General features: G+C 42.0%; 1 protein-coding gene across 2 annotated transcripts in view; it reads right to left on the reverse strand.

Annotated features, from left to right (window-relative positions):
• The window catches only part of LOC126174841 (protein pigeon), a 483,403-nt gene that overhangs the window by 143,278 nt on the left and 327,927 nt on the right, over positions 1-12,198 (reverse strand). Inside the window, exons 10-11 of one of the 2 annotated variants that reach the window (XM_049921224.1) lie at positions 11,926-12,102; positions 11,581-11,790 (exon numbers count right to left, since the gene is read on the reverse strand). In XM_049921224.1, the coding sequence (XP_049777181.1) occupies positions 11,581-11,790; positions 11,926-12,102 (387 nt within the window). The remainder of the gene's footprint in view (positions 1-11,580; positions 11,791-11,925; positions 12,103-12,198) is intronic. The other variant, XM_049921225.1, reaches the window with a different exon arrangement.

The raw sequence follows: 12,198 nt of genomic DNA on the forward strand, positions 1-12,198 counted from the left end.
GTACAACATAACTACTTAAATGTGGAAAAGGAGGTGCTGGCTATCATTTACCACATAAAAAGTTTCACATTTTCTTGTATGGATCAAAGTTTGGACTCATCAACAACTATAAGCACCTGGTTTCCTTATTTGGCACTCGCTCTAAGCTATTGGATCAGACTGCCCACCCGTTACTGACGAGGCCCCTCAGTAATTTCAGTATGACATTTGTTAATAGTCCACTGCCCAGCACGTTAATGCAGATGAACTATCATGGTTGCTGCCTCATGTGTATCCTGAGTTTGATCGACAAATGGGAGCAGTTTGGCAGACCACATGCATAGGCCTGCCCAGTTGATGTCTTTAAGTCAGAAATGGAATGAGGTTGGTAATAGCACTGGTATGGTGGATGACTCCCAATTGTGGGAGCATGTCTGCCTGCAGCTGCCCACTCCATGCCTTCTGTCTTTGACTTTGGATTAGAGCACTAGCGGCAATTGGTGCCACAACCACTGATGTGGAGCCCATGGAATTTGCCCCGATGTCCCTCTACCCACCTCATTCATCAGAGATTGAGTCTCTGCCCCTGTCACTGACAACTGAACCAACCATCACCCTAGCCTCTGCTATCTTCCATCCCTCCAGTGGTGTTAGCAGCATCAGCATTGCCTTCTTTGGTCGCTGGTCCACTAATGGGGGATCTCTTGCCATCACTGGTACCACAAGTTGTGGCAGAAGCCAGGCCATTTTTGGCCCATTGTGGCCTTTTTTTTTGGGGGGGGGGGGATTTAATATTCCCTCTAGCAGACATGTAGATGAATTCATATGAGCTGGCGTGGTATTGAAGTGGAATGGTACAGAATGCTGCCATGGAGGGTGCATGTGAAGCAAGGCATAGAGAGGGCCACTACCACTAATTCAGTTATTTACCCATTGGTGGCAAGAGACCTGTCCTAGCAGTTTGTACGCTGATTACAACTATTGTGGACCAGTCCCTCGCCACATGCCACATGCAGTTTTCCACGTGCTAGTGACAGTCATTCACTTTAATTGAGTTTGTGTTTATCTCAGTGCTTTGACTCTATGCATTATATGGACTATCTGCTCCCCCGTAGACTGATTCATACATTGAGATTCATTCACTCTTCTGGGTTGTTGACAAGCTACCATCAGCTCATCTAGTTTACATTTTGCCAACAGTGACAGATCACAGTGTTCTCCTAGCCTTGTATGGGTACTAAAAAGGTCATCCCTGAAGTCAAGAAAACGTGTAATTAGCAGTTTATAATCAACTCAGATAATAAATCAAAATCCCTGTAGAAAATTACAAATGATACAGCTGGAATGAAAGATAACATTTACTCAACCATGAATTAAGAATGAAGATGGTGTTATTTCTGACCTTAGACAAGCAACAATGTAGGAACTTTCAGTTGCAGCCTTCATCAATAAAACAAACACACACACACACACACACACACACACACACACACACACACACACACACACACACCAGCAAGCACACTTCATGCACACATGACCACGAACTCCAGCATCTCAGGTGATGCTGGAGTTGGTGGTCATGTGTGCATGAGTTTTGCCTGCTTGCTTGTTTGCTTGCGCACGCGCGTGTGTGTGTGTGTGTGTGTGTGTGTGTGTGTGTGTGTGTGTGTGTGTGTGCGTGTGTGCGTGTGTGCGTGTGTGCGTGTGCGTGCGTGCTTGCGCACACAATTTACTGACAAAGGCTATGTCTTCTTTACACTAAGTAAGAATCTGTCTTTTCCTATATTGTTGATATTTCTACAAGGAGTTTCCACTGTTTGACCTTAACCAACTGTAGAAAATATTGAACAATCACTTCATAAACATTGGTGACCAACTTTCTTTCTTAACCAGTCCTCCTGTAACAACAATGTAGTTATTGGTTTTTTGTATGTGGAAAATGTAAAGACTGTGTCATATTTAATAATGTGATAAAAAAAAATTCAAGAAATATACAGGCAGATCTTCATCAGTTATTTAGTTAGCAGGAGCCCACAACATTAAACCAAAATTTCAGCTGAAAGAATGTACCGCTAGACATAAGGCTTGGAGCCAACAACAAGAGATAATGAAGGTAAGTAAAAAGTTTTTCTTTTGTATATCTTATGTCTCTCGAAGCTTTTGAAACTAAGAAGACACTAAGAAAAATTTTATAGTGATGTGTGGTAGGGTAAGATTACATGATGCCAACTGCAAATTCAGAAATTGTTTAAATACTGCAAGCTGCTACTGTATACAGACAAAACTGCATACATAAATTTCTCCTCATTGCAGTGGTTATCATCAGTGACAGATAATGTGAGGATGACAGAGCCTACACATCCTCAGAGTGTGGATAGATGATACTGTACCATGGAATATAGATATAGAGGACCCATGAACCAGACAGAGAAGTTTGGGCTACGGTTTTTGTGTTCTCAGTTAAGTCTGTGACATCTAACCCCATACAGCATTCCATTTTGGGGCATATTTCACAAAAAGATATATATTTAGCAGCAACGAATAATTGAGATAATGGAACTATGTATCTCTTTAATGAGGTCACTATCTCGCCAGTGCCCTATTTTCCTATATTTATGAAACTGTGTACTTTATGCATGAGAATTTGCATATTTACCCAAAAATAAATATGATCATCAATATCATACCCACCATTTCAATGATATGTTTATAGGTGCTCAACAACTATAGGTGACAGTAGGATTAAGTAGATGAGAGTACTTCTATACAAGAAGCTGTGTGGAAGAAAATTTCCAGGGACAAAATAAAATTAGTGCTACAGCAACACTCTTTTTATTCTGTTCAAGAATTTATGAATCCCAATATAAATAACAAAGTTTAGTCCTCCTCATGAATGTGTATGTATCTTTTTAATATTTATGTGCAAAATGTTTGTGGTATGTACAAAATATTTGTGCAACATCAATCAGTGGAAAATTCAGGATGCAATAATGACAGACTGATTTCCACCATAAAGTAGAGATATTGAGTTGCAGACAGACACAATAACGAGACTGCTAAACAAATGAGCTTTTGGCCAAAAGGCCTTCTTCTTCTAAAGTAGATGACACACACACGTTAATGCAAGCACAACTCACACAAACACAACTACTGTCTCTAGCCACTAACGCCAGACTGCAAGCAACTGCGCAAGGCGGGAGAAGCAGTCTGACTGGTGTGGGTCAGGAGGAGGCTAGTGCAGGAAGGGGGAGGGTAGCGGTGTAGGGATAGGAGCAGTATAGTGTTGTTTGTGAGAGCATACAGGATCTTTGTGGGGACAGGGTAGTGCAGCTAGGTGCAGTTGAGATGTTAGACATCAGGTGGGTAGGGGTGTATGGGAAAGGAAGCAGAAAAGGAGAGGAGCACAGAGACAGTGGCTGCATTAGTGGGATAGAAGGCTGTTTAGTGTTGGAGTGGGAGCAGGTAAGGGGGTAGGTGGGTGATGGACAGTGACTAAGAAAGGCTGAGGTCAGGGGGGTTAAAGGAAGGTAGGAAGGATTCAGTCAGTGCAGGCTGTGAAGCAGTCTCCAAAATGAAGAACGTTGTGGTGAACAGCATGATCAGAAACTGTCCACATGTCTCTTGGCCACAGTCTGTTGGTCCCCATTCATGCGGACAGATGACTTGTTGGTTGTCATGCCCACACAGAATGCAGCACAGTGGTTGCAACTGACCTTGTAGATCACATGACTGTTTTCACAGGTAGCCCTGCCTTTGATGGGATAGGTGAAGCTTGTGATGAATGAATTAGGTGGTGGTGGTATGATGTATGGGACAGGTCTTCCATCCAGATCAACTACAGGGATATGAGCCATGAGGTAAGGGTTTGGGAGCAAGGGTGCAATAGGAATGGACAAGGATATTGTGTAGGTTTACTGGGCGGCATAATTCCACTGTGTGTGTGTGTGTGTGTGTGTGTGTGTGTGTGTGGTGTTGGGGGACGATCATGGGTAGGGTATTCTTCATTTCAGGGGAATGCTCTTTTGCAGCCAGATGGTGGGACTTTTGCTTTTGGGTGAGTGACTGGAGAAATAAAGCACGGGAGATCTGTTTATGTGAAAGATTGGAAGGGTAATTTTGGTTTAGTGAAGGCCTCAGTGAAACCCTTGGTATATTTGGAGAGGGACTGCTCATCACTACAGATGTGATGGCCAGAGGCGGCTGCACTATATGGAAGGGACTTCCTGGTATGGAAGAAGGAAGGAAGGAAGGAAGGAAGGAAGATTGGGTTTCACATTCTATCTACATAAGGGTCATTAGAGTCAGGTCACAAGCTCAGATTATGTCAAGGTCGTGGAAGGAAATCGGCCATGCCCTTTCAAAGCAATCATTGCGGTATTTACCTGGAGTGATTTACGGAAATAATGGAAAAGCTAAATCTGGATGGCTGGATGCAAGTTTGAACTGTCATCCTCCTGAGTGCGAGTCCTATGTGCTGACCACTGCACCACATCGCTTGATTTCTTGGTATGGAAGGGGTGGCAGCTGTCAAAGTGGAAGTACTGCTGGTGGTTGGTAGGTGTGATATGGACAGAGGTACTGAGGTAACTATCTTTTAGGTGGAGGTCAACACTGAGGAAGATGGTTTGTTGGGTTGAGGAGGACCAGGTGACGTGAATGGGGTAGAAGGTGTTGAGGTTCTGGAGGAATGTGGATAGTGTGCCCTCAACTTCAATTCAGATCACGAAGATGTCATCAATGAACCTGAACCAAGTAAGTGGTTTGTGATCCTGGGTGATTAGGAAGGATTCTTCCAGATGGCTCAACGACAGGTTGGCATAGGATACGGCTATGCACGTGCCTACTGCTGTACCAAAGATCTGTTTGTAGTTAAAGCCTTCAAAATTGAATTAACTGTTGGTGAGGACATAGTTGGTCATGGTGACAAGGAAGGAGGTTGTAGGTTTCTAATCTATCAGACGTTGGGAAAGATAGTCTTCAATAGCAGCAAAGCCATGGGGATTAGAAATGTTAGTGTAAAGAGGGGTGACATCAATAGTGATGAGCAAGGCACCATGTGGTAAAGGAACAGGACCTCTAGGTAGTCAGTGGACGGAATGGTGGTGTCTTTTATACAGGAGCATAGGTTGTGATTAAGAGGCTGAAGGGGCTGGTCTATGAGAGCAGAGATTTCTCACAGAGGGCATAGTAACCAGCCACAATGGGGTTTCTTGGATGATTGGGTTTATGGACTTTTAGGAAGTACTTAAAAGGTGAGTGCAGGGAGTGGTAGGGGAGAGGAGAGAGAGAGAGAGAGAGAGAGAGAGAGAGAGAGAGAGAGAGAGAGAGAGAGACAGTGTCTCAGGGGCCAACCAACAAGCTGTCTGTCTGCATGAGTGGCCACTGACAAACTGTGGCCGAGAGACAGCTGGACCACCCAGTTGCTGAGTACTGCCCAACATAATGTTCTTCTCTTCAATGACTGTTTCACAGCTTGTGCCATCTGTATCCTTCCTACCAGCACCAGCTTTTCTGAACTGCACAGGTGGGAACTCTCCCCGCAGTATTTCCCACAGAGACAGTGGTCATGTGTGTGTGTGAGTTGTGTTTGTGTGAATGTGTGTGTGATGCCTACTTTAGAAGAAGGGTTTTTGTCCAAAAGCCCATTTGTTTAGCAGGATTTCTGTAGTGCCTGTCTACATCTCATCATCTCCACTATATGATGATTAGCAATCTATCCTTTTGGCTTCTGTATCAGATTCTTCGGCCAACATTCATCTAATGATTTTACTGATGTTTCGCCACTGGCATTGACAAAGCTTCACCCTCCATTGCCAGTGGTGAAATTGAGCCGAGCTCGTGGCCGCAGACTATATGTACCTGGTGCGCCAACGTCCAAGGGCTTCTCCTTGGTCATTTCCGGTGAGGTTCTCCTCTTGCTACCTGCGACGGTCGTTTGCTGCAGTATGGGAATCCAGGATCCATTTACCTTAAGGATTTCCTCTTTCTCGTTGAAACTGTTCGCATGTTTTTGTATTTCTACAGCTTCTCTGAACAAGTGCGTGTGATAGTGCTTCTCTACAGCCAGATCTTCCATGTCGGCGAATTTTATTATGTTGTCGGTCTCACTCAGTGCGTGCTCTGCCATGGCCGATTTCTCCACCTGCCCAACCTGCTATGTCGCTTATATTCTTTGATCCTGGTTGTGATTGATCGTCAAGTCATTCTGACATAAACTTTTCCGCATGTGCATAGTATACAGTATATTCCCGACATTGCAAGTGGGTCCCTTTTTTCCTTTGCTGATCTAAGACACTCTTTGATCTTCCTTGTCAGTTTGACAATTGTCTTTACACCGTGTTTGCACAATATAAGGCAGATTCTGTCCGTCACTCTGGGAATGTATGGCAGAAAGGCCGTACCCGACATTTCTTTTTCTTATTCCTTACTTCGCTGAGTGTTTGGCTCTGTCACACTTCTAATATAACTTGTGGAGTACCCATTGCTCCTCAGAACACTGTCCAGGTGTTGCATTTCGCGTCTGAGGTGCTGTGGCTCACATATTCGTCTTGCTCATGTTACGAGCATATTAATCATGCCTCTTTTCTGGCTCAGGTGGTGGTTTGATAGTATGTGCAGGTATCGGTCCATGTGTGTCAGTTTTCTATACACGCTGTGTCCCAGGTTTTCACCATTCCTTGTGACCAGCACATCTAGAAACAGCAGTTTTTTTTTTTTTCTTTCCTACTTCCATGGTAAATTTTATGTTTACATGGAGGCTGTTCAAATGTCTTAGGAAGTCACCGAGCTGTTCTTCACCATGGCTCCACACAACAAAAGAATCATCGACGTACCTGTACCACACCTTATGTTTGCAAGTCACCAAGTCCAGTGCCTGTGCTTCGAATTGTTCCATGAAGAAGTTGCCCACCACTGGGCTAAGAGGACTACTCACGGCAACGCCTTCCAGCTGTTCATAGAAATCGCCATTCCATGTGAAATAGCTCATGGTGAGACAGGCATGGAAGAGCTTTATGATGTCTTGCAGGAAAATGGGACCGATATGCTCCAGAGCATCACTAAGTGGCACTTTCGTAAACAGAGAAACAACATCAAAGCTGACCAGGATATCGTTTGGTGCAAGTTTCAGTTTCTTCAGCTTCTCAATGAAATGTCCTGAGTCCTTTATGTATGTGTCATCCTTCCCCATGTGTGGCTGGAGCAGAGAGGCCAAGTGTTTTGCCAGAGCACGCACTGACTGAGACCGACCACGTAACAAAATTCGCCGAAACGGAAGTTCTGGCTGCAGAGAAGCACTATCACATGCACTTGTTTAGAGAAGCTGTAGAAATACAAAAACACGCAAACAGTTTCAACAAGAAAGAGGAAAGCCTTAAGGTAAACGGATCCTGGCTTTCCGTACTGCAGCGAACAACTGTCGCAGGTAGCAAGAGGAGAACCACACCGGAAATGACCGAGGAGAGGCCCTCGGACGTTGGCACGCCAGGTACATATAGTCTGCAGCCGCGAGCTCGGCTCCAGTTCACCACCGGCAATGCCAGCCACTCATGCTGGTGAAACATCAGTAAAATCATTAGATGAACGTTGGCCGAAGAACCCAATACAGAAGCCAATAGGCAGTTTGTCAACAAGTGGTCAAAAAAGCCTTAATAATTTTGAATCTATCCTTTTCTTAATATTATCATTATATGTTTATGTGATACATGTAGCTTCTGATTTTTGTTATACCTTATTTACAAACATGATAACCTAGTGTAATTGGTGTGTAGGTGCACTGTGTATCACACAGTAATACTTCACCCGGCATAACTGACAGATTTGTGTTAAAAAATATTGTAAGAGCTATGATTTACTGTTAACAATGCGTGGCTCATATTACTCAATAATTCAAAAGTATATGTTTGTAACTATAATGTACACTATGTGATCAAAAGTATCTGGACACCTGGCTGAAAATGACTTACAAGTTCATGGTGAGCTCCATCGGTAACGCTGGAATTCAACACGGTGTTGGTCCACCCTTAGCCTTGATGACAGCTTCCACTCTCGCTGGCATACATTCAACCAGGTACTGGAAGTTTTCTTGGGGAATGGCAGCCTATTCTTCACGGAGTGTTGCACCGAGGAGAGGTATCAATGTCAGCCAGTGAGGCCTGGCATGAAGTCAGCATTTCAAAACATCCCAAAGGTGTTCTATAGGATTCAAGTCAGAACTCTGTGCAGGCCAGTCCATTACAGGGATGTTACTGTAGAGTAACCACTCCACCACAGGCCTTGCATTATGAACAGGTGCTCGATCACATTGAAAGATGCTATCGCCATCCCCGAATTGCTCTTCAGCAGTGGGAAGTAAGAAGGTGCTTAAAACATCAATGCAAGCCTGTGCTGTGATAGTGCCATGCAAAACAACAAGTAGTGCAGGCCCCCTCCACGAAAAACATGACCACACCATAACACCACCACTCCGAATTTTACTGTTGGCACTACACATGTTGGCAGATGATGTTCACTGGGGATTCGTGATTCATCACTCCACACAATGTTTTTACACTGTTCAATCATCCAATGTTTACACTCTTTACACCAAGTGAGGCATCGGGTGGCATTTACTGGCCTGATGTGTGGCTTACGAGCAGCCACTTGACCATGAAATCCAAGTTTTCTCTAACTGTCATAGTACTTGCAGTGGATCCTGAAGCAGTTTGGAATTTCTGTGTGATGGTCTAGATAGATGTCTGCCTATTACACATTACGACCTTCTTCAACTGTCAACGGTCTCTGACGGTCAACTGACAAGGTCAGCCTGTACGCTTTTGTGCTGTACATGTCCCTTCGCGTTTCCACTTCACTATCACATCAGAAACCATGGACCTAGGGATGTTTAGGAGTGTGGAAATTCACGCCTACAGACATATGATACAAGTAACACCCAATCACCTGACGACGTTCGAAGTCTGTGAGTTCCGCGGAGTGCCCCAGTCCGCTCTCCCACAATGTCTAATGACTATTGAGGTTGATGATATGGAGTACCTGGCAGTAGGTGGTAACACAGTGCACCTCATATGAACAACTTATGTTTTGTGGGGGTGTCCTGATACTTTTGTTCACACTGTGTATATAGATTTTTTCTGACTTGTCACATGTCTATGTGTAAAAACACACTGTACAATACCAGGTATCAATATAAATCACATCAAATCAGAGTTTTTATGTTTATATATGCCAGGTGATGGTGTACAGTAGAGGTAGACATATAAGAGAATAGTTTTGTATACTGTTAATGTAGGATTTGGATGAGGGATGTGAAAGTTTTCCTGCCAGTGGGCAAGTGACAAAATAGAGAAGCCAAATAATGTGGAGTAGTTTCTGCTGAAGATGCAAATAACATTTTCCTATTCTTTTGCATTTTTTATTTCATTCATCTTCATAATTTGAAACAGTGCTGATCATAAACAGTTTCTGTTAAAGTCAAAACTGTTTTTCCAACAAAGAACTAGTCATAATGCAGTTTTGGCAGTCTATGTATGACATTTACAATGAACTTTTCTGAACACTCTTTTGCCTGTGTCAAAGGAGTGACATGTGATTATGTGAGTTTTGAATCTACAATGAAGATTCGTATCTCAATTATGACTAGCAGTAGCAGATCAATGCAATGAGAAATTATATGTCTTGTGATAAAAGGAGAAGCAACTAACAAATTTATTGATGATTAGCACCAGCAGATCTAATGATGATTATCATTAGCAGATCAATGAAAGTAGACATTCTATACCTTGTGACAAAAAGAGCAATAGCCAATGAAAGACAAGGAAAAGGGATGAAACTAATTATAACTTGGAATGACAAGTTTAACTGCACATTAATTTTGAGATATTATAACGGTTTCCATTACACTACTTTGGAACATTGTGAAGAATGATACAAGTTCATAACTTATCTAGAAATGTTAATGCTAGGTGAAATCAAAAAAGGAAAACAAAAATATAACCTCTGTCCTGGTTAAAGCTATTAAATTTTTATGTAAGTTAATTTTTGACACAGTTCTAGATGACACAAGAAGTTATATAAATCTGAGAACATTTTCTGCTCTATAAAACTAAAAAAACTAAAACACCATGGCCTAGGGGTTAACATACTAGCCTATCAATCCATATGTTCCACAATGATTTTGCCACAACCTGTATTCTGAATACATATATGATTATGATAGTCAAAGATGTATGATATAAAGCGTCATTCATTTAGTCACAGCAGCCTTGACAAAAATCAGCTGAGGGATCAGATGATGATAGTAGTAGTAGTAGTAGTAGTAGTAGTAGTAGTAGTAGTAGTTGTTGTTGTTGTTATAGGAGGAGGAGGAGGAGGAGGAGGAGGAGGAGGAGGAGCAGCAGCAGCAGGAGTAGTAGTGTTCATCCCTGGATCCCTTTTACAAGGATACTGGACATGTACCAGTATTACAGTTTAAGAACAAAAATAACAAAATGCTTACATATAGGCATTTACATACTTACAGATCAAGTTTTACAGTTTTCTTGAGTGAATACATCATTGAATTATTGGTTTGATGATGGTGAACATCTTTATTTTTGTGTAAATATGCAAATTTTCATAAATGAAGTGTGCAGTTTCATGAATGTAGGTACATGGCACGGGCAAATTATTGAACTTGCTACAGAGATATCTAGTAGTGGAGGACAGAGACATTTTTTCCTTTCTAACTACTTTTTTCCCTAACTGAGGGACTAACAGTTCTGAAAGCTAGGTATAGTTTTTCTATTAATGTAAATGAGTGATGTCTGTTCTGTTGTACATGTCCAACAGAACAGACAACACTCAGGATTATGCAGCCTGTACTTCATTTTCTAAAATGGAGGAAGGGGGAAGAAAGCGAGAGGGGTAGTTGTGAAATCATGAATTCCAGATGCACAGGGAAATGTGGTGTCACAATAGTGGAAGTTGAAAATTTGTGTCAGACTGGGACTCAATCCTGAATGCTCCATATCTCTAGAATGGTTGCCTTAACCACCTTTGAAAGTTCAAAAGAACAGACAATACTCAGTTACACAAATATAAACAAGCACAGTGGTTGTATGACATAAGTTTCAGTGTGGAGGCACAAATATTGTTCAGACACCTAAGGGAATCAAGAATTTGTGTGTAGGAGGTGTAAAGGATGAGGAATGCTGCAATGTAGTATGCGACAAGTTGAGAATTTGAGTCCGACGGAAGGCATGTACAGGTGGCCGAGACGGTTAAGACAATTGTCCAAGAGAAGTAGAGCATCCAGGTTCAACTCCTGGTTCACCAGACATTTTCAACTTTTGCTAATGCAATACCCTGTGCAGCTAGGAGTCACTATTACCCAGTTGCCATTTTCTGTTTCTATCCTCTTCTTCACTTCAGAAAAAAGTAGTTTTTTGTGTCTATAGGCAGAGCTGAAATAACTTGAATGACCATTGAAATGAGAGATTTGGAGAGATGTTCTCTCTCAGAGTGTTGCAATTTATTGCAAGTGTAGTCTAGAACTCTAGGGTCACATTCATCCAGATTAGAAAATAATGCATCTGTTACAGGTGAAAAGCAAGATCTCGTTACCTGATAGCAAACTAGTGACACCATAAGCTTTTCTGCCACCTGACTGGAGCTAAAACGTCTTTTATCTTTTTCATTTCTCTTTGCTAAATGATCCCACAACTTGGTCCACAAATCAACACGATATGGAACAAGTCTCTGCTGGGGTGACAGCAGCATCATAGCAGTATTCCATAGCGTTTCTTGTGATATGGACATTGTGAGACGGTTGATCTGAAATATAAAGTGATGTATTTCAAATAGATATTACATTTTCCATCTGATAAATTTTTCCCAAAACAAATTACTGCTCTGTATAATGTATATTACTTTTATGACTATAATCTCTGTATAAATGACAGTACTTACTTTTACTTCAATATTAGTGATTCGTGAAATGGTAGTTAGTGGCAATAATCCTAACAAAGGCAGTGCATCAGAAGTTATTGTTCTGTAGGAGGAAGCATAAGCACCACCAACTAGCATTTCCTGTAGAATTTGTGATACATTCAATCTCAGTGGCTTCTCAAGAAAAGTTTTAAGCAACTGCAAGAAGAGTAAAGACAGATGAGAGGCCCAGCTTGAAAATCATGCAGTTATAAGCAAATTATGTCAAATAAAAAATATAAAACCATGCAAAGT

Source organism: Schistocerca cancellata, chromosome 3 (assembly GCF_023864275.1).
Source record: "Schistocerca cancellata isolate TAMUIC-IGC-003103 chromosome 3, iqSchCanc2.1, whole genome shotgun sequence".
NCBI classification, from domain to species: Eukaryota; Metazoa; Arthropoda; class Insecta; order Orthoptera; family Acrididae; genus Schistocerca; species Schistocerca cancellata.